Raw genomic sequence first — 20,254 nt, 5'->3', positions numbered from 1 at the left:
TACTCCAACTCCTTTTTTTCAATAGACCAACAGGTACCAAAAAAAATTTCGATCCAATAAGTCGTGAAAGGTGTGTTTCGTTGAATCCATTCGTTCAAAGGCCTTCGTCGTTGTCATGATCATACCCAAAATTTGAAGATCCGGCTCTTGCTCTTTAAGAACTTCTTCGACGGTGCTGTACCCAGGGCTCTTCCTGAGCTGCTACCTTCCCTGTCATTCTTCCTCTTGGGCTTCGCATTCTCGCGGTTCTGCTCGGTATCGACAGTAGGCTCAGGACCACGCAGGACAGTTGCATTGGAGCCGTCCGATGTAGACCTCGCCGTGACTCGCGCGCTTGACTCACTTCGTGGGAGGCTGATGATATGTGATGATAGTCGCCTTGTCCGCTTGGGACGAACAGGCGTCGGCTTTTCTGTAGAGCGCTCTGCCCCTCCTGCGCGGTTCGCTAGGCGTCGGCGTCGACTCGATGGTCGTGTGTCTTGCAGCTCGAAATCCGTCGGCAGGAACGCTGCTGGAGCATTGTGAAAATCTACAACAGCAGGAGCAGGTCGACGATCCAAGCCGGGAGCTGCACGCAGGTTTGCATGCGGCACTCTGTGCGCCCTGCTTCCATATGAATCTTCCGAGCGAGTGTTGCTCATGCTGGAGAAGCTGGGCGAGCGGCGCGAAAAGTTACTGGCAATGCTTGCCATACTGAGCTTTCGCATAACCGAATTCGCCGATGCACGAATCTGATTCTCCACGCTTCGAGTCGACATCCCTGGAAAGGGCAAGACGTCTTTTGTCCAAACTTCCTCTAGTGCCGTCTCGAGGCGCATGCGTTCAGCTCTTCTCGGAGCCAGCGTGGGAATGTGGTTTGCCGATAGCATTGAGTGCGAACGAGCCATTTGCCCCGGCGAAAATGTGGGGGTTGTGTCGAGGGGCTTCTGCGCCTGGGTATTCTTGATGATGACTTGTGTCAGGTTTGTCTTCGCACCCAGCGTCGCAGCTCGGTGTACAGACATGCGCCGCACCAGACTGTCTGCGTGTCCGAAGACTGGGCCAAGAGACTTGAGGTCCAAACCCAGGAAAGAAAACATCTCGTGCACAGTGGACTGTCCTTCGACAAAATCGTGCGTCTCGCATATAGCCCGCTCACGCAGCTGTGTCTTCCATGTTTCTTCTTCCTGAGACGAGCAGGCGCTCAAAATGATCTCGTGGAGCCGGTTATTGTGCTCGAATACGAACTTCCAGGTATGCGAAGCAGTATGACATTGAACGCCTGTCGGGATTAGCTGCATTCCCAGTATCCAGACGCATTACCCGATACGAACCTCGACCATTGTCCGGTTCTTCGATACTGCCATTGGCCAGGCTAATGCAAGCAACCACGTTGTAGGGCGTAAAGAAACGACTTGTCGTAGCAAGTACGAGACATGACTTGTACAGAACGCATATCATGTACTGTCCCTTCACTCGTTCCGGTGTCTGGTAAGCCACATGCAAAACACCGCAAAGCAGGACATGACCGAGAAGCCGGAATACGAGCGCACGTGAGATTGACTGTTACGTGTCAGCGTTGTGTAGGGCCGATGGGTCCCAAGCTGACCTGTTCCTGAAAGACAAGCCTGTCTTGCAACTGCCAGGTAATCTCGATCAGTCGACGGGTCTTCGGATCGTCTTTGGCTTTGTTGACTTCGCGGATCGTTTCCTGTAACCGAAACAGGGCTTTCTCCAACTCGGCGTGAGCCTCGGGGTCGTCACAAACAGGTGTCTGGCGGCAGAGATCGTCAAACAGTAGGGGATACTTGCAGACCCTCTGGATAGGCTAAGACATGGTTGTCAGTGAGATACAAATGTCGCGGAGATCATACTGACCTTGATTAATAGATCGGGAAAGCTTAGCGCCTTCTTGCTGCCAGACTCGCGGTTGTTTTCGGAAGCGACGATTTTCTGCAAGGCTTCGACTCCTCGTTCATACTCTTGCCACCCGTGCAGTCCTTTGCACATCAAAGTAAGATCCGAGGACATCGTTGTCCAATGCGCACCGTACTCTTCATATGTGAAGAATCGCTTCATCTGGACAGGGTCAGTTGAGCCGGAAGTTCGGCGATCTTAGGAGCTTACGTGTCGATTAAATATCTTCGCGATGTTGCCGACCGTTGTAGTGTCAGTGACCAGGCCTCGCGGTCGCCTGTCTGGTGAGCGACCAATCTCAAGAGAATGCCTCAATCGTCGAGTGGCTCTGTGCTCGCCTAAGCGACCAGGTATGATGTCTGCGCTGTGAAATCGAATGTGCTTTGCTTTCGTTACAGGATAGGCCTCTTGCTGTGCACTCTTGGTGAAGTCCGCTTGCGGGACAGCTTGTTGGAGCTCTGCAAGGAGATCCTCGTGGAGTTGCAAAATCTGGGCTATGTTCTGCTGTATGGATGACTTGGTCTGGCCAGGCAATGCAGGAAGAGCGGTAAGAATCATGAAGTAGTCCTGTGATACTCGTCAGCTGGTAGAATCCAATATTGCGAAAGCTTGTCTCACGTTGATGAGGACCTTCAGGTCAGCGATGTAGCTTTCTTCTGAGGCCATCAGTTCTTCCACCACCTTGCGGCGCTGGAGTGACCTCAGCCATGCGCTCTCGTCGAGCACTGGACCAAGCCCGCCGCGATTACTGTCGAACGATCGACGGGCGTCGGTGTTACTGCTCCGGTTGCCAAAGCGAGTCGTCTTGTGCGCCGCCCTCTCGGACATGGGCGCGATGCTGGTGCTTGCAACTGTGACTGACGTAGTCTTGACATTCGTGACGAAGCCCATGGAAGATGTTATCGACTCCGAGGTCCTTCGTGCTGAGGTTGCGTCCGTTAACCGTGGTGATCGAACAGCAAGCAACTCTTCGCCAGCATCGAAAGATAGCTCTTGTTTCTTGCGTCGATGAAGGTGTCGCCGACGCAGGGTACTCATCCAGCGGCGAAAAGGTTGCGTCTCGGATTGCAGGGTTTCTGGAGCAGCAGCTGGGACATCACGTTGCTCGACGCCACTGTTGTCAGAGAATCGTCCCTCAGGCAGAGGCACGTGAATGGCTTCGTACAGGTTGAACAATTCCGACTCTTCGATATTGCTGTCATCAACGCCCATGCTCTCTGAAGAGCTCTCACTACTCGATGAGGACTCAATCTTATGCTGTAAGTCAGGCGCCTTCCTGGAGAAAGGTTTTGATGGGGCTGTAGTGCGTGGTATTGACGGCGCTATTCGATTCCCTCCGCAGTTGCGTTTTCGCGGTACATGACCACCATGCTGTGACCCGAAGTCGTATATATGGCTCTCCGGTACGAGGTTGAGCAGGGACTGAGACGCGAGAGGTGGTGTGTTCTCGTTCCCAATGTTCCAGATGTTGGACCTGTTCGAACTGAGCGTGTACAGTGAGCACGCGGATGTATTGCGAGCGGTGACGTCGCCAAGTGGCCCAAGGAAAGGCTCCTTCAATGGTGAGCATGACTGAAGGTAAGGATTATCGCTGAAGGACCGCTTGAGTGGACTGTGAGGCCGCAGTGACAGCACGTAGGCCATACCGACGTCGAAAGTGCTTGTGGCACTGTTATAGGTGGAGTACGGGAGAGTGGAATGGCATGTGAGATGAATAGAGCTGCAGCGATGCAGCGGCTGAAGGAGAGACGAGATTGCTAAGGAGCATCGGAGTAAACAAGCGCAGCATTACGGTGTACGGCTGCTGGAGCAGAAAGCACTGGGCGTATTACGGGAAAGAGCAAAGACTTGTACGAGGGGTCAAGTTTGACCATGACGCATAGAAGGGCCACTTCAGCATCACACAGGTGCGTAGGGACCGCTGGCGTGGTTGAAGTTGCTGAAGGGTCCATGGGACGCGCGTGGAGCCGCATGGCAACGCAAGTGGAAGGAGCAACTCGTCATGCGGCGAAAAGTCTCTACACCAGCACCTCGCGCAGTGCTCGAAAGGACGCTACCGATTCAAGAGTTGTTCCATCAAAGCTACAAGATGATGCACATATTCTGTGGACCCTTATAGTCAAGCAGGTGGGTGCGGTGTGATGGGAGTGCAAGGAGCAGCACGAGGAGCTGTTCGACGCGAACCCCGCGTTACCGTAGCCTCTGAACGCGTCTTCGAGCTCCCCACCCCCACGCCTGCAGTTCTCTGGTAGCGTCAACCTCATGGATCCGTGATACCACTACGTGCATGATGGACAACATCCACGCGCCTACTGTCTCTTCGGGCCCAGTCTCTGGAGGCTACACCAATGGAGTGCCAAAGGAGCAGCTCTCGTTGCAGGAGCTCATTGCGGAGAAGGACCGGGTTGAAGCGGAGCTGAAAGCTCTCGGGCAAGTCCTGGATTCTGTACGTCAAGAACATGTAGGAACAGAGCGACCGACTAATACATGTAATGTAGCATGGCGTTAACATGAACACCGGGCTCACCACCTTCGATGGCTTTCCTCGCAGCGACATCGATGTCCCTCAAAGTATGCGCCACCGTGAACATGTCACCCGCGAAACCAGTTCTGACACGAGAACAGTACGAACAACTCGAGCGCGCATCATACGGCTAAAGAACGACTACAATGACCTCATGTCACGCATCGAGAAGGGTCTCCATGAGCACCACGCACGGCTAGCAGAGCAGGCGCAGAACAACTTGACGGCCGCAAGCCAAACCCAAGCAGAACAGAGCGCACCTCCAGCGGCCTTGGAGGCACCATTCGCAAAAGTCAATAGCGTAGTCGCCGGAAGCCCAGCGCACGAGGCGGGTCTGAAGGTGGGCGACAGCATAACGAAGTTCGGCTGGGTGGACTGGACAAACCACGAACGACTCGGGCGCGTGGCCGAGGCTGTGTCGCAGAATGAGGGGGTGAGTACCTCCAGTGCGCTGTGCTGGCAGCAACACAGCCTCGCAAAGCTGTGGACTGCAAGGCGCGCGTGTAGCAGTGTACCTAATGCTGACAATGCTAGATCCCTATCACGGTCAAAGCTCTGCGGCCCAGCAGCTCAGGCAGCCCAGCGGAGACTATACAGATGCAGCTTACGCCGCGGAGCAATTGGGGCGGACGAGGCTTGTTGGGCTGCCACTTACTGCCGTTGTAAACTTCATCATCGATCGAGGAGGTCTCCACTGCAGCAAAGTTATCGATAGGGAATGACGTGGAGGCTTAGTACCTCTGGACACAAAGCGTGGCGGTGGTTGAGTCGATGGCTCGTGTGAGGGCCTCCAGGCTGCGCTGCGAACAACAGTGCTTGCTGCGTGGCGCATTAGGTTTGGAACAACAAGCATGTTATCTGGCGTTCAATTCACTGCATCTCAGAATGAAAGAGGCTTTGTCACAAACTGCGCTAGATCCTTACCCGTGGAGTGATTCACTGCTTGATTTCTGAGACAAGCCAGCTCAGTCGGTGCCTAAATGCCTAATAAAGGGCTGCCTTTGCCTGTGGTCGGCAACTGACGTTGCTGAGGAAAGTGACTGACCAACGAGGGAAAGTGGCACCGGCCAGCTAGCGATCCCTGACCGCCCGCCGCCAACATCCAAATCTTCAAAACAACCTCTTCATTGCCCCTCCACTCAACCCGTCCCTCTCTTCCCCACTCTCTACTAAAGAGGTGCGTCCGCCTGCTCCCCTGCCAATTTTTGGCGCTGCTTTCACCGACCGCCGCTGACCTTTCGACTCTACCAGACTTTGCGCATTTCACACCACATACCCCACCACAACAGACCGCGATCATGGCCGAAGCAAGCGGCACCGTCCCTACCTTCAAGCTTGTGCTTGTCGGTGACGGTGGAACAGGAAAGGTGTGTTGAGGCCCTCCACGCTATATTGAGGATATTCTGCGCAGCAGAGAGCGCCCAACAGCTTGGCAAACAAGGCGATCCGAGAACAACAGCTGACAGCTTTACCCATAGACCACCTTCGTCAAGCGCCATTTGACTGGAGAGTTCGAGAAGAAGTACATTGCGACCCTCGGTGTCGAGGTCCACCCTCTCGGTTTCACTACCGTACGTTTATCGACTTCTTCGATCGCGCGAAAGGATTTACTAACGAGCGCCAGAACCTTGGACAGATCCAGTTCGACGTCTGGGACACAGCCGGTCAGGAGAAGTTCGGTGGTCTCCGTGATGGATACTACATCAACGGACAGTGCGGTATCATCATGTTCGATGTTACTTCGCGTATCACATACAAGAATGTTCCCAACTGGCACCGTACGTCATTGCGCCTGCAACCGCGAAACTTTTTGCTAACCACCCGCAGGTGACCTCGTCCGTGTTTGCGAGAACATCCCCATCGTCCTGACCGGTAACAAGGTCGACGTCAAGGAGCGCAAGGTCAAGGCCAAGTCCATCACCTTCCACCGCAAGAAGAACCTCCAGTACTACGACATCTCCGCCAAGTCGAACTACAACTTCGAGAAGCCCTTCCTCTGGCTTGCCAGGAAACTCGTCGGCAACCAGACCCTGGTATGATGCTAATGCGCAAGACGGATGAGAACGCAGCTAATGCAAATCAGGAATTTGTCGCCGCCCCCGCTCTGGCTCCTCCCGAGGTCCAGGTCGACCAGGCTGTTCTCGAGCAGTACCAAAAGGAGATGCAGGACGCCGCCCAGATGCCCCTGCCCGATGAGGATGATGCCGACTTGTAGATACGACGATCAACTCGCGTCGAGTCCTCCCGCATGGCTCGCGCGCAATAATGGGTGCACGACATGGTTTACGGAATTTAGCGATCTGAAATAAGTCGATTGGGCAGCATCATGAGCTCCGGACATTCTAAGCGAAAATGAAGACGGGCAATGAATGATGGAGGAGTATCGAACCGGGGCGCCAGGCTAGCTGGCCTTTCCGATGAACGAATACATTAGACGACTTTGGTTTCAACGGCTTTGTCTCACCGTGCACCAAGTGATCGAGTGAACAGGACAAATACGCTTTGATGTCATGTTTGAGTGGTAACAGGGGACTACAATACTGGGTTCTGTCTGCGATACGCAAACTGCTTCAATCGATGACCGCACCTCATTAGACAACATTTACGACTTGTTTACACCGTAAATTGTATTCTCGTTGCTGTTTTTCTGCGCCTGCTGACCAGAAGGACATGGAACGCCCAAGTGGTATTGTAATAGTGCATGCTAAGTAACGCGGTTGCAGCTGAGCGAACTGAAGAACGGCACTGTAATGCCTATGCGTTGTTCTATGCGCAGCGCGCTCGTAGACGCTCTACGACTTCAGCATCCTGCAAACGTTATCAGCGCGGCCCTGGTATCAGCACAGGTGGAACGAGACTTACGGAGCAATCAACTGCGCATACTGCTGCGGCGGCACACTACCTCCCTCTTCAATTACATCTCTGATCACATCGCCCTGCGCAATATTGCTCCACAAGTGAATACTCATCGCTTTCTTGCTGTTGAACAGCGTGTGCGCCACGCCCCGCACTTGACTCAGCACTACGCTCGCAATTGGCCACGTGTTGCTGTACTGCTGCAGCGTGCCAACATCGAGGCGAATTGACTGCTTGAGGATATCGTCTTGGCCGTCCGGAACCAGGAAGGACCAGTACGAAAGGTGCACGACGCTGGCCATGACCACGACACACGTGAAGAAGGGCGTGTGGTTCAGCAGTTGCCCTGGAAGGCGTATCAACGACGAGATGTTCTCGGCGGAGGTGAGACACTTCGCCGTGTGAATCTCCCGCGTCTGCGTTGGCAACAGCACTTGCCCCGGCTGCACGCATATGTTCACCCCTTCGACGCGGCCAAAGCCCAGATTGCTCCGCGGTCGGTGCAACATGATCGTGCTTCCTGCGTTGACCATGTGCGCCTGGAACAGCACTTCGTCGACCGACCCGTCCTTGTTGATGATGTCGAGTTTATTCACGGGGAGGTGCAGACGCCAGTTTATTAGGTACTGATCGACAACGTCAACGGCGTGGTATTCGAAGGCCGAGTCGAGGCGGGCGCATTCGAAGACTTTGCCTAGGATGCGGATAGCGTCGATAAGGTAGGTGTAGGATGAGTAGACGGGGATAGAGGGCATAAAGGCTGAGTCGTCGTAGTCTTGGAGGCTGGCAGGATAGGGGATGTGCTATGGGAAGTTAGCGTAGACTCAAGAGATGATGACATGATAGCTATGCAGTGAGTGTGGCAGATTAGAGCTCAAGGACCTCGTATTGAGGCCTTGCTGGGGGGAGGGACCTGGAGTAGCGGTCTGACGGGCCGAGACTATGGACCAGGAAGGAAGAGATGCCAAGGCGGAAGGATACTTACACCTGAAAAGTATTGGTCGTTATCACATGGTAGTGGGACGTCTGTGAGGATGTCTTTGAGTTTGAATTGGACACCGGGGTTGACGGCACAGAGCATGCCGTTCGCGCAGTATATTCCCCACCACGTTCGCCGCCAGCTCTCTTCGAGTTGTGGGTTTGACTCTCCATGCATCAGAGCGTACTCCATGCGGTTGAGCCCAACTTCCAGTGTCAGATCCTGCGCGATGGCAAAGATTTGAGCAGCTCGTGGCACTTCGTTGTTGGCGTGAAGGCCAATTGAATATAGCACCAATGCCTGCACCGACCAGCCATCTCTTGCGTAACTACCGCTGTCGATATGTCGGTCCAAAGCTTCTTTGTACATGGCTGTGGGAATCGCAGGCAGGTAACTTGAGCCAAGGTATTGTACCGCAATCTCGAGCAATGGTGCCTTCCTTTGGTGAAAAACCTCCATAAGTCTTGGTTCCGGTAAGCAGAAGGGATGTGCGTTGTAAAAGTAGTGATAGAACGCTTGTATCGCATTCTCGGGGCCAATTTGTCCAAATTTGTTCAATCTTTGGGTGCCATTAAGATTCAGTTGCGGGGGAGCAGCCGGTGGAGGCATTGATTGCTGAGCGCCGAGGCCATTGTTTGGGCTGAGTTGGTGCAAGTTTGCTATTTCGCCGTTGTAGTAGGAGTTAGGCGATGATAGTTGAGCACTGGGAGCGACCATAGCACTAGGACTGACCATATGGCCATTGTTGATGGGTTGAAGTTGTTGCGCGCCGTTAATGGCGACTGGCGAGACCTGTTGATCTTCTGGCTTGTTCTTCCTCTTGCCCTTCCAACCACGCCGTGACTTGATGTAGGTACATTCGACACTATCTGCTCGACACCGTGAACAGCGTACACCACCATCGCACTTCAAATGCCGGCTACGGCATGGTACACACGCAACGGCGACAGACGCTCTTTGACTGGCGTCGGCGGCAGCCTTGCTTTTCGATACATTTTGCTGTTCGTTCTCCACAGATGAGTTCTTTCGACTGTTATCAGATTGTGGTGTCTGCGCAGTAGGCGTGATACTTTGCGACACGCTGCCGTGCGTTGACGAGTAACTCTCTGGTGACGGCTGCAATGTCCGTGGAGACAAAGAGCCGTTCGACAGCTCGTGGGTCCAGTAAGCGGGATCTACGCCAGCCGAGCCAGCAGGAACACCCGGCATTTGAGCCTTGGACATGGCATAAGGTGACATCCGGAAGCAATTCGCAGGCTCAACCGGCCTGAACTTGAGGTATATCGATACGGGCGGGCTCGACAACGAGTGGAATTGTCAGTGAAGACATTGAGGTCTGAGGCGCGAACAACGGCCGCTATTCCACCATGATCACGTGCATAGGCCCGCCGCGAATCTAGCGTCGAATCAAGATGATCAGCTTCGCGGTACGCGACGCGCCAACGTTTGACAGGCTGCAAACATGTGTCCTTGCCTTCGGCGTGGCCCGCATCTCCTTTGTTGCATCTCGTGCTACCGGAGGCCCGCTTTTTCGCATCCGACTTTCGACCCGGGAACCAAGGAGAAACTCGGCCTGACGGCAATTGGAGCGCGGGGTACGCGATTTGTTGCTTTTTCTCCTTGTGCTATGCCTCCTGCGTTACCGTTGCGATTGATTGCAGAGCATCTCGATTGCGCTCGCGTGCCGCTTCGCCAAAATCAAGCCACCCCAGACACGACGGTCGGGTTGTTGACGCTTTGTTTCAAATTCATTGGGATCCCGTCTTGACAACCGTGAGCCACCAGCCTCTCCTGCGGTTGCCGCGGACGATGGTCCGGCGTTCTGTCGTCGACTGTCGAACGATTCATACATGCAATTTAATTAAGCTTCAAGTTGCATCAAAAGAAGCAACTGTGCTTTATAGCGCCCTGGGGGAGTCAAACGATCAAGAGGTTCACCGCTTCTTTCATAATGATCTGCTTTCTCTCATATTAATGAATGAGACAATGTTGCCCACCTGCACCCTTCTGTCGGTTCTAGCAAACGGCCGTTGGTTATCTAGCCGCTGTCTGAATCCTGGATGGTGGCACAGCATCATCTCAACGGTGTGCAAGCCAGCTGGAACTCTTGCCTATGGCGATATATGCTTTCACTTGAGAGACAGGCCAATCTTCCTTAGGGTTCAAGAGGCGGTCCTATCGAATTGCTTGGGTCGTGCTAGTTGCTATTTCCGCGAGTCGGTTGGTTGTGAAAAGAGCCTCAGCATCGACCGTGGAGGATAGGGGGATGCACGCGAAGGATGTCGGAAGTCTGACAACGTTATCGATGAGTAGTGAGACATGCAGCACGGTATAACAGGAAATGTGCTTGCAGAGGTCCGGCAGTAGCCTGCTTACTCTGGCCTTTACTTTATGCTCTTGAAGCCAATCCCGCGCGCCCATCTTGCTCTTCTCGAGACACTTTCGATACGGTCTTGCTCAAGATGTGTAGCTAAAAACCGTAGACATAGTTCGCAGGTTACGTCCATGGAGGCTGAAGAAGTTAATCGACAAGGTTGGCTAAACGTGGCCAATTTTAGCTGGGGAAGGATCAGGAGAGGCTGAGAGGCTGAGCCGCAACCCGAATAGCATCTGCAGCAGCGCAGCCTCCGACAACTTCACAACCCATGTAGATGGACTCTACGACAGTGGTACCTGCTACGTAGTGTCTAAGGCCTTGCGGTCTGAGTGTGCATACTTTTAGCTCCAGCGCAGCGATAGGCCATCGTCCCCCGCCGCTTCTCAGGCGAACATTTACCTAGGTAGCGAGGCGTTGCGGCTGAGCCGTTCTACGAATTGAACTGGGTAAGACTGCAGTCGCGCCGCAAACCACCAACACGGCTGTCATATTACTCGAAGACATATCCTGAATGCTGGTCGTCAAGCAGTGCCCTGAACTAACTCCACTTTCCACATCTTTTTAAGCACACGTCTTTGTTCTTATTTTTTAGCTCGTTTTCTTCTTTCAACATGACTTCAGTCCAGATACCACAGGCGATCACGATGGTTGACAAGAAGGCCAATGAAGCAGTAGCTGTTCAAGTCGTGACTACAGAGATTATTGACCTCTCAGTCTCGGAAGACAAAGCCCCAAGCCAGAATGAGGTGATCGCCACCAAGGCTCTCAGGATCATCTAACAGTACGGCCTGAACTATGAGCGCACAGGGTCATGGGATGGTTTCGAGACTTTCTTTCCTCTCTTATTGGGTCAGGTCACAAGCGGAGAGCCCATCAAGATGCTTCTCCCTGGCTTTCCTTTCAAGTCGCCCAATTCAAGGGACAAGGTCCTAAGCAATCTGCCCGATCTTGGAGAAAAGTTCGCCTTGAAGCATCTCAATGGACTTTGCGAGAACACCAAGGCAGTATATGGGCATGGAGCTGAAGTTCACATCACATCTGACGGCTTGGTGTACAATGGTACGTTTCTTGACATGAGTGCTGAGCATGGACTGACTGGTAACCCAGACCTGCTTGGTGTTTCTGACGAAGATGTCTGAAACTTTGGAGAGGCTGTCTGCCAGATCACATTCGAGAATGACCTGCACCACCTTAGCTTCCTGCGCTTGTGGGGCCTGCTCGGTACTCCGGGCACCTAGTCAAAAGAGCACTATCTCGCAAACGCGTCGGATATCCGGCAGGAGCTGACGGCACGGTACGGTGATTCACAATTCGAAGCTGATATGGCCAAGAAGTCCAGCAGTGACATGCAGCTGACACAAACCAAGTATCTGGAGTTCTTGAAGTCGGATCTTTTGCTGAACAAGACGTGGCTGGCACAGTCTCCGGAAGAGCAGGCAGTCACCATCTCAGAGACCGCGAAAGCGATGATGGGCCGTTGGAAGGTATTCGCAGCTGCGCTTGAAGTGAACCGTACCGACTACGTTCGTCTTTCAATCCACGACTCTGAAGGCAGAAACAAGCTTTCGATGGCTCTCATTCCCCAGAAGCAACGAGGCGCGCTCGGAGCCACCCCCTGGCACTCTGTGGTCGTTGCCGAGCTGGACGGAAGCTATCGTTCTGTACAGAGGCGCACAGTTGGCGTGGACAAGTACGAGCTCATACACCACAACGGCCGGCCATACTTCTTCCGCGCGAAGTCAGATCTCTTCGACTGGAGCGCTGACAACTGCGATGTCACCTTCGAGCATCTGTACCCGTCGGGTCTCATCATTCGTCCTGCAGCTGGTGCTCCTTCTATGACCACCATTCCCATGAAGAAGGTCTGCACGTTGACGAATACCTTCTCGCCAATTATTCTCCGTGGGTTCTCCAATATCACCGAGAGGGATACGTTCATCAACAGCGCGAACGAACTTGGCGAGAACCTCGTCTGGCCACAGTACGGTGTCATGTCTGTGGTCAAAGATGTTGGCAAGGATGATAAGAACGCTAACAATGTCATATCAAAGGAGGCCATGCCCATGCACTTCGACGGCATCTCCAAATACAAAGATGTCACCAACCCTGTGACTGGCGCGGTCACTAAGATGCTAAACCCACCGGGCTATCAGTACTTCACCTGCATTGCCACTGCGCCCAAGGGCAGCGGCTGCATCCTCTTTACCGCATCGCATCTTTTCTTCCGCTACCTCTCACCTCCATGGTCGGTCGAGCGCCCTGAACCTGTGACCTGGGGCACGCACAACACCGGTTTCTGGAAACAAGACCAGGAAAAGCTCAAGTTGGTTGTCAGGCACCCGGCGACTGGTGAGCCTTGCCTTCGCTGGCACGAGCCTTGGAACAAGACCAAGTACTCCACGTGCGGTGTGTTCATCGAGAACGAGGATCAAGCATTGATCGACGTCATCAATATAGGCATTTATGATTGGCGATCCTGCTTAAGGTTCAGCTGGGAGCAGGGCGATCTGATGTGCAGCGACAACACTGCGATGTTACACACTAGGAGTACGTATGAGTACTTCGATTAAGTTGGTCGTCTGAAGTGCGGCTTGCCTAGCATTGAGCGCCTTGTAATTGGCGATTCAATATTGTTTTGCATCATTTACAAAGCTATTCTCGGGGCGGTCAAGAAGGGGTCTCTCGCGTGTACATCGCTTCAGAAGCTGTACGGGTATGCCTGCACAGCCCTCCGGTGTACAAGTGGAGCCCTACTAGACATGTGAGAGTAAAACTTCTACTAAAGATGCACAACCTGCAAGTAACCGAAACGTGTAGCTCTTTGGGGAAACTTCAGATGCCATGCATTTACTATCTACAGTTAACGTTAACCTATTTTTGATTTTCCTAGAAAAAGATTTGTAGGTTTCACATAGTTACGGTAACGTACGTTAACCGAAGTCAAACATACGACTAAGAGAAGCTTTACCGATACTTCGGGTATCAAATGCTTGATGGGCCGCGGAGAGCGTATTTCGTGGATCGTGCATTCCGTGCGCTACGATCTGGTCTTGCAGGTTTGAGATGCGATCGATCAGCTACTCCGGCATGACGTCGGAATCTTGCGCTCTCCTGCAGCGACAGACTGCTCACAGAGCCTCAACAGCTACCGGTAGCCGGCCGTTGGGTCTACTGTCAGGTGTGCTCTTGGACACGTTTGCATGCGGCAACTAGTATGTAGCCTGATGCTTTCGTGCAGAACCTGTCTTGTACACTGCCCGTGGATATTTGTTGGGAATCAAGACTTATTGCTACAAGGCGACCTAGAGCTATTAGTGCCCCCGCGATTTGATGACCAGCCTTACTATGGGTCCTACGTGCTTTGTTCGCGTACCAGACTGTCTGGATTGATGGTAAGACCACTGGCGATTCGCGTGCGCTGACGGCACCTCCGATATCAACATCGCAATTAAGAGGTGGGAGCCATGCAGTGCAATCAGGCTGCAGTGGCTTTCTTAGACCATGAACCTTGCGAAGGTAAAAGGGTTGTGCCGTGTCGAGGCTTCGCTACCGGTACCGGTCGGAAAGTCTGCTGGTGCGTGAAGGCCAAAGCACGGGCGCGCGGCACCAGAGTAAGTTGCACCGACGAAAGCCCGCGTGTTTCGCGCCGGGGCTGTGGTACTAAGCAGAGGACCGGTCCCAATACTATTTGCGGCGTGCCGGCTCTTGAAGATGTTGGTGTCGCATCACTCACGACAGACACTCCTGCCGTGTTATTATGGTCGCCGTACCGTCTCATGGATGGCATCACTCAGCGCAGCCAACAGCATACTCCGCCGCCTGGGAGCGGAGATGTTTCGACCTTGGTGATCATGGGCTCGCATGCGGCTGAGCACGACTGGACTGAAGACCTACCCCAAACCGACCATGTACGATTTTTCAGAGATACGGACTGGAGCAAGAGCAAACTGGGGCCCGTGGGCACATGGTCTTCTACGTTGCGACTCCTCACAGGCTTTGTGTTGGCCGATTCTCGTGCAGCTTGCTTATGGTGGTAGGTACCCTTTCGACTTCTCCGGTCCACACATGCCTTACTGACTTGAACAGGGGCCCAGACCTAGTCGCCATTTACAACGAACGCTATGCGCCACTCGCATGCAAAGCCCACCCCAAACTCATGGGCTCGACCCTCCAGCAAGGCTATCCCGAGCTCTGGACTGAGATAAAGCCATTCTTCGAGCGGTGCAGAAAAACAGCTGCAGGCGTGGATTACTCTTCAGAAGCATCACTACTAATAGAGCGCAAAGGATGGCGAGAAGAGACTTTCTTCAGCGGCAACTTCGTCCCAGTGGGTCCTGCGTATGCGCCGGAGGGTTTCTACAATTCCTTGTTTGAAGTCACTCAACAAAAGTTGGACGATCGCCGCACAATGCTGCTGAATGCTCTTACTGTAGTTCCGAGCATGACTGTCGACTCCGTCTTTGATCATGTCCTCGCGACCCTCAAGACGAATGCAAACGATGTGCCCATGGCGCTATTGTACAGGATACACGATGATACGAAAGCAAGCATATTGAGCCTGGAAGGGCAGATTGGTATCCCAGAGGGCCACAGCCTACTTGCAGACAATATACTGATTGAAGATGAAGAAGGGCTGGCTCCTGATCTTTTAAGCGCTGGTGTCGAGATCCTGGCAATCGACTGCGATAAGCGATTTGATGGAGTCGACTGGCAAGGTTGGCATGAGTGCGCAAAGAAAATCATCATTCTGCCGTTGACCAACGGTGTGCGCCTCTTTGGATACCTTGTTGTCGGAACAAACCCCTACCGACCGTACCCAGATATGCACTGCGAGCAATTCCACCGAGACCTCAAGCGTATGGTATCAAGCTTGATATCATCCGCCTTTCATTCTGAATCTTCCAAGAGACGCCAGGAACAATTGGAAGCAGACTTGGCTTTCAGCGATCTAAAGCTTCGACACCTGATCAATCACGCGTCAGTGGGTATGTGCCATGTTTCGCTCGAAGGAGACATGTTATGGGCGAACGATCACTACTACGAGCTAGCTGGAAACAACGCAGCCCAACACACAGGGCCTTTTGCTTTCCTGGATGCATGCTATGACAGCGACCAATACAAGGCGGTAGGCATCTGGGAGGAGCTTCTAGCTGGTGAGGATCATGTCACGGCCGAGTTGCGCATGAAACGTCAGTATAAGCCACCTCTTGGTGAGCCTGAGCCGGCTCACATCCACATCATGGCATTTCCTTACCGCGAGAACGGCGCGACTAAGTCTATCATGGCCTGTACTACTGATATATCCAGGCTGAAGTGGGCGCAAAGCTTCCAGGCTCGACTGGCTGCAGAGGCACGCGAGGCCAAGCGGCAACAAGAAGCGTTCATTGACGTTGTATCGCACGAGATGCGCAACCCGTTGGGCGCCATCGTTCATTGCGCAGATGCCATCACGTCTGTGATCGAAGAATGCCAGGCACGGCTTACAAATATCCCGGGGCCGTGCCTAGACGCACTGAACGATAACATCGCGTCAGCAAACATTATCCTACAGTGCGCTAACCACCAGAAACGCATCATCGACGATGTTCTCACCCTTAGCAAGCTTGACTCTATGCTACTATCGATCACTCCCACGCCTGTCAAGCCTGCCAAATTAGTCACTTCGATTGTCAACATATTCGAGGCCGAACTGAAAAGCAACAAAATCGACTACAGCATCTTCGACGACCAGTCTCTGGCAAGACTCAACATTGATCACCTCTTGTTAGACCCATCTCGCGTCACGCAAGTCTTCATTAATCTTCTCACCAATGCCATCAAGTTTGTGAAGCCGTCCAGCAGCCCCCGCATCGAGGTCCACTTCGGCGCCTGTCTCCATAGCCCTCGCTCACTCTTCCCTCCCGACATGTTCTGGGCCACGACTAGTAATCTTGACAACAGTGTCACGAGCAGCCCAGAATGGGGCAATGGAGAAGAAGTCTATCTCGCATTCAGCGTTAAAGACACTGGAATCGGTCTCAAGAACAAAGAAATACGCAACATCTTTGAGCGTTTTAAACAAGCAAATGTCAAGACGCACATCAAATACGGTGGCAGCGGCCTTGGCCTATTTATCTCGAATGACTTGACCGAGAAGCAAGGCGGAGAGATTGGTGTCTCATCTGTGCTCGGTGAAGGGTCGACATTCGGGTTCTACGTAAAGACTAGAAGGGCAGAACGAAGACCGCAGACTATGGGCGAGATGGATAGTGAGTTCGGCGCGAAGAAAAGGACGCAGCAAGCATTGCAAGTGCTTCTTGTCGAGGACAATCTCATCAACCAGAAAGTTCTGAGCAAACAGCTCAAGAAGGCGGGTTGCGTCGTCAGTGTCGCAAACCATGGTCTAGAGGCTCTTGGTGCACTGGAGAAAGACAAATTCGATGTCGTGCTCATGGATCTGGAAATGCCTGTCCTTGATGGCCTGGCTGCGATGCGCAAGATTCGAGAGAAAGAGAACACGGAAGAGGGGCTGCTTGGAGAAGCTATGAAGCTGGATGCAAGAGGGGGAGACCGGTTGCCGATCATTGCTGTCACAGCAAATGTCAGGAAGGAGCAGATCGATACTGCCATGGAAGCTGGCGCAGACAGAGTGATGCAGAAGCCGTTTAAAGCCGCTGATCTGGTCTATATGATGAAGAGCCTGTTGCCACAAGTTACAACGCCGAAAATCGACTCACCGACACCAGATTGGACCAAGAAAGGAGACGGTCTGATACCTTGAAGTGCCAGACCTGAGTTCTACAAAGCTGCGGCCTCAAGATGGGAACTCGTGCTGGTATACGCTACTGCTGATAGCTGAACGCCCACGTCGAGTGCCTGATCACGTCGCCATCGCGATGCTGGGAAACTTCGACCATACCAAGGAGAAGACAACAGGCTCTTGTCCAATGCCGATTCCAAGCACGCGAGTAGCAGTTTCCATCCATGTTGTTATTAGTTAAACAGCAGCCCGAACCAAAGCGCAGCGCGAGGCTGCTTCCACCTGCCTTTTTTGGCCAGGCGTATGCGAACAGTCAAAGGAACATCTGAGGAAAGTTGGGTTCGTTACTATTTTGATGGACAAGTAATACAGTACGCCAGTCATCTGTTACATGTGTTCATGTTGATTTAGCGTCTTGTTTGCACCTTCTACAATAAGTTTCATTGCAACTGCTCCGCCCCGTCTTATCTCTCTTCCTCACAGTCGATATCCATCGCATCTACATTCATCGAGCACGACCTCTTTCCGTCGCGCAAGTTGTTGCACTGCCGCGTGTGTGACTTTCGCTGTGGTACAGTACCGAACCTAATGCTCTGTTCCATAAAGCTCGACCCTCCTGCCTTGAGCAGTCGCAGTGTCGCAGCGACACTTTCGCAAAGAACAAAAGAACAGGAATGACTTCTGACTCGCGTCCGGCGGACATGCAACCTCCAGCAAATCCAGCACCGATTCTTCCTCTGGGTAACGGTGAGCGATCCGAAGCAAGCGTCAGCACGCAATATTAACAAGCCAAAGGTCCTCCCAGTCCTCGCCACTGGCCAGACGAGGCGGTCAGAATCCAACAAGGCGCTGCCGTCATCCGTAATGGCTCCTGCCTCCCCGAAATAGAGTTCAACTGCGCGAGAGACACCTTCACACCCCTCTCTCCTTGCTGCCCAAGTCGTCTCACCTGTCAGGGCACAGGAACCTTCAGATGCTGCCCTCCACGCACTGACTGTATGCCCGAGCGATTGTGTGCAAATACGTCTTGAGCTTTGTACGAGCTCGGCGCGTATTTCTGCTGCGCAAACGGCACGCAAGGATATAATATCAACGGTCACGGCTTGTGCGCAAGTCCAGGAGCTGCGTTTATGGAAGGAAAGCCACTGCTACCTGAACTTATCGTCGATCCAAGTGAGTGTTCCAAAGTTCAGTCTGGGGTGATATAATGCGAACAATGCAGCTGCTACGCCATCGTTATCGCCGCTGCTGTCGGACGGACATAGAGTCACCGCCTCATACTCGAACGCCGCAATCGTCGGTGGTGTACTCGGAGCGATCCTTGGATTCGCTATTGTCGTACGGGTAACTCTAGTCGTCATGCGCCAGAGGCAACGAAGCAGAGTGAAGATTCTACCAGCAGAAGAGGATGGATCTGGTCACAACAGCGCTGGGCACTCAGGAGGTGATGAACCAATCGATGGCTCATTCATGATGCGCCCAGACCTTGACAAGGAGCTGGTTCCACATCTAGCATCGTTCGAACTACAATGGACTGCGATACAGTCGCCCAGGTCTGGAAGATCCGTAGCTTAAGCAGACTAGGAGCAAGTGTCACAAGGTAGCGTTGTTGTGGCCTGCCTGTACTCGTAATTAAAGGTGAAGAGCGCTTAGCAAAGCCTGTGATCGAGCATACGGCCTTCACTCTGACTTTCCGCGCTAGCCTGTTGGATATTTGATAAAACGCTCTCCCTCCTCAACGACCCACCACACCTGGCACGTAACACTTGATCGACTGCAGTTAATAAAACTGTTATGGAGCCAATATTCAACGTCTTCATCCAGCGGATCTTTCCGTCTGCAAAAGTCCCGCTGCAGCTGCGTCGATATGAGTCTCCTTCATCGATCCAACAAGGCGGACATAACGACAGCTCCTCGTTCGATCATCGCGAAACCGTCACTGTTCGCGTCACAGACGAACCCAGATCAACACTAAAGACTACATCTTGTTCCGCAAGTTGCTAGAGTTTCACTCGGCGTTCTTTGCCGCAGCCATGGATCCTGCAAGCCCCTTGATCAATGAACACCAGCAGCGCCTTGATATCGAGGGCGACATAGATGTGAATTTCGATGTCTTCTATGGCGGGCTACAAATAGGTAGGCCAAAGAACACGAAAGACCCAGACAAGGCTGTCAACCTCTGTCTCTCGGCTGAGCTACTGTGCAAGGGCTGTGTATTCGCCGACTTCCGCGGCATATCTGAGCTAGGTAACAGGAACATCGACATGCTGTATGAGCTATTTGTAGCAGAGGTGAAGACGGCGGGACATTGCATCAAATATGTGTATGCCAATACCAGTACTGGACCTCAGTAACACTTTCTGATGTATTGGACCACAATGACGAAAAACATCGACAACTTCAGATCTCAGGTACGGGATAAGCGTAGCTACAATGTGAATTCTCTGTTCGATGTTCTGCCGTCTTTGGCTCGCCGGCAACCACAGGATCAAACGAGCTGCGAGCGCATCACCAAGCTCGACCGTTGCCAGTGGCAAGATCATGCAGGCCCTGGTGAGAAACTGCGCCTCGAGTCCCGCAAGCAAGCTCGCCTTCGGAAACACAGTCGATCCTCAGCACGTCGTTCGCTGTCGCTGGCATGGCCGCTCAGGATCCGGAGGGAAGCTCAGCCTTGAGGTTCGCTAGTAGCTAGCCAGGACAACGGTGACTCTGCTACGAAGCTGTGCGAGCCCAACCAAGCGTTGGATATCTCTTACTCACGCCGCCAGATGGCGAAGGAAAAGACTATGTGGAGATGGAGGAAGGTCGATCGCTGGCTTCCATAGGCTATTTCAACGAGAGGGCTTGAATGGAGCAAGGTGCATTCTGTGCCCACCACTCGTC

The 20,254-nt window shown here is 53.0% G+C and overlaps 8 protein-coding genes across 8 annotated transcripts; 6 read left to right on the top strand and 2 right to left on the bottom strand.

Moving 5' to 3' along the window:
• Positions 1-119: 119 nt before the first annotated feature.
• Positions 120-3,540, bottom strand: M421DRAFT_7207 (Rho guanyl nucleotide exchange factor; the record flags this gene model as incomplete). Its single annotated transcript, XM_033596843.1, has 6 exons — positions 120-1,261; positions 1,314-1,542; positions 1,589-1,807; positions 1,858-2,058; positions 2,107-2,463; positions 2,515-3,540. 6 exons carry the CDS (start codon positions 3,538-3,540, stop codon positions 120-122), a joined length of 3,174 nt encoding a protein of 1,057 aa, XP_033446533.1.
• Positions 3,541-4,129: 589 nt separating this feature from the next.
• M421DRAFT_422966 (26S proteasome non-ATPase regulatory subunit 9) lies at positions 4,130-5,335 on the top strand. The gene is made up of 4 exons (XM_033593324.1): positions 4,130-4,342; positions 4,395-4,467; positions 4,522-4,853; positions 4,955-5,335. The coding sequence occupies exons 1-4, from the start codon at positions 4,184-4,186 to the stop codon at positions 5,084-5,086; spliced, it is 696 nt and encodes a 231-aa protein (XP_033446532.1). The 5' UTR covers positions 4,130-4,183; the 3' UTR covers positions 5,087-5,335.
• Positions 5,336-5,442: 107 nt separating this feature from the next.
• On the top strand, positions 5,443-7,101 carry M421DRAFT_422964 (GTP-binding nuclear protein GSP1/Ran). Its single transcript, XM_033593323.1, has 6 exons — positions 5,443-5,597; positions 5,672-5,787; positions 5,899-5,991; positions 6,045-6,198; positions 6,248-6,453; positions 6,504-7,101. The coding sequence occupies exons 2-6, from the start codon at positions 5,719-5,721 to the stop codon at positions 6,633-6,635; spliced, it is 654 nt and encodes a 217-aa protein (XP_033446531.1). The 5' UTR covers positions 5,443-5,597; positions 5,672-5,718; the 3' UTR covers positions 6,636-7,101.
• Positions 6,912-9,487, bottom strand: M421DRAFT_422963 (uncharacterized protein). The gene is made up of 3 exons (XM_033593322.1): positions 8,262-9,487; positions 7,283-8,079; positions 6,912-7,228 (listed from the first exon to the last, which is right to left on the bottom strand). Exons 1-3 carry the CDS (start codon positions 9,477-9,479, stop codon positions 7,213-7,215), a joined length of 2,031 nt encoding a protein of 676 aa, XP_033446530.1. The 5' UTR covers positions 9,480-9,487; the 3' UTR covers positions 6,912-7,212.
• A 529-nt stretch (positions 9,488-10,016) lies between these two features.
• Positions 10,017-10,800, top strand: M421DRAFT_422961 (uncharacterized protein). The gene is made up of 2 exons (XM_033593321.1): positions 10,017-10,545; positions 10,632-10,800. The coding sequence occupies exon 1, from the start codon at positions 10,065-10,067 to the stop codon at positions 10,515-10,517; it is 453 nt and encodes a 150-aa protein (XP_033446529.1). The 5' UTR covers positions 10,017-10,064; the 3' UTR covers positions 10,518-10,545; positions 10,632-10,800.
• On the top strand, positions 10,761-13,202 carry M421DRAFT_102641 (Clavaminate synthase-like protein; the record flags this gene model as incomplete). Its single annotated transcript, XM_033586811.1, has 3 exons — positions 10,761-10,788; positions 11,440-11,691; positions 11,878-13,202. The coding sequence occupies 3 exons, from the start codon at positions 10,761-10,763 to the stop codon at positions 13,200-13,202; spliced, it is 1,605 nt and encodes a 534-aa protein (XP_033446528.1).
• A 1,281-nt stretch (positions 13,203-14,483) lies between these two features.
• On the top strand, positions 14,484-17,392 carry M421DRAFT_102614 (autoinducer 2 sensor kinase/phosphatase luxQ; the record flags this gene model as incomplete). The annotated part of the gene is made up of 2 exons (XM_033586802.1): positions 14,484-14,665; positions 14,719-17,392. The coding sequence occupies 2 exons, from the start codon at positions 14,484-14,486 to the stop codon at positions 17,390-17,392; spliced, it is 2,856 nt and encodes a 951-aa protein (XP_033446527.1).
• A 222-nt stretch (positions 17,393-17,614) lies between these two features.
• Positions 17,615-18,946, top strand: M421DRAFT_397128 (uncharacterized protein; the record flags this gene model as incomplete). Its single annotated transcript, XM_033590129.1, has 4 exons — positions 17,615-18,118; positions 18,167-18,367; positions 18,404-18,544; positions 18,594-18,946. Exons 1-4 carry the CDS (start codon positions 18,046-18,048, stop codon positions 18,944-18,946), a joined length of 768 nt encoding a protein of 255 aa, XP_033446526.1. The 5' UTR covers positions 17,615-18,045.
• Positions 18,947-20,254: the final 1,308 nt, after the last annotated feature.

This window comes from Didymella exigua (genome assembly GCF_010094145.1).
Source record: "Didymella exigua CBS 183.55 unplaced genomic scaffold M421scaffold_23, whole genome shotgun sequence".
Lineage (NCBI taxonomy): Eukaryota > Fungi > Ascomycota > Dothideomycetes > Pleosporales > Didymellaceae > Didymella > Didymella exigua.
This window is presented reverse-complemented; position numbering and strand designations above follow the sequence as displayed.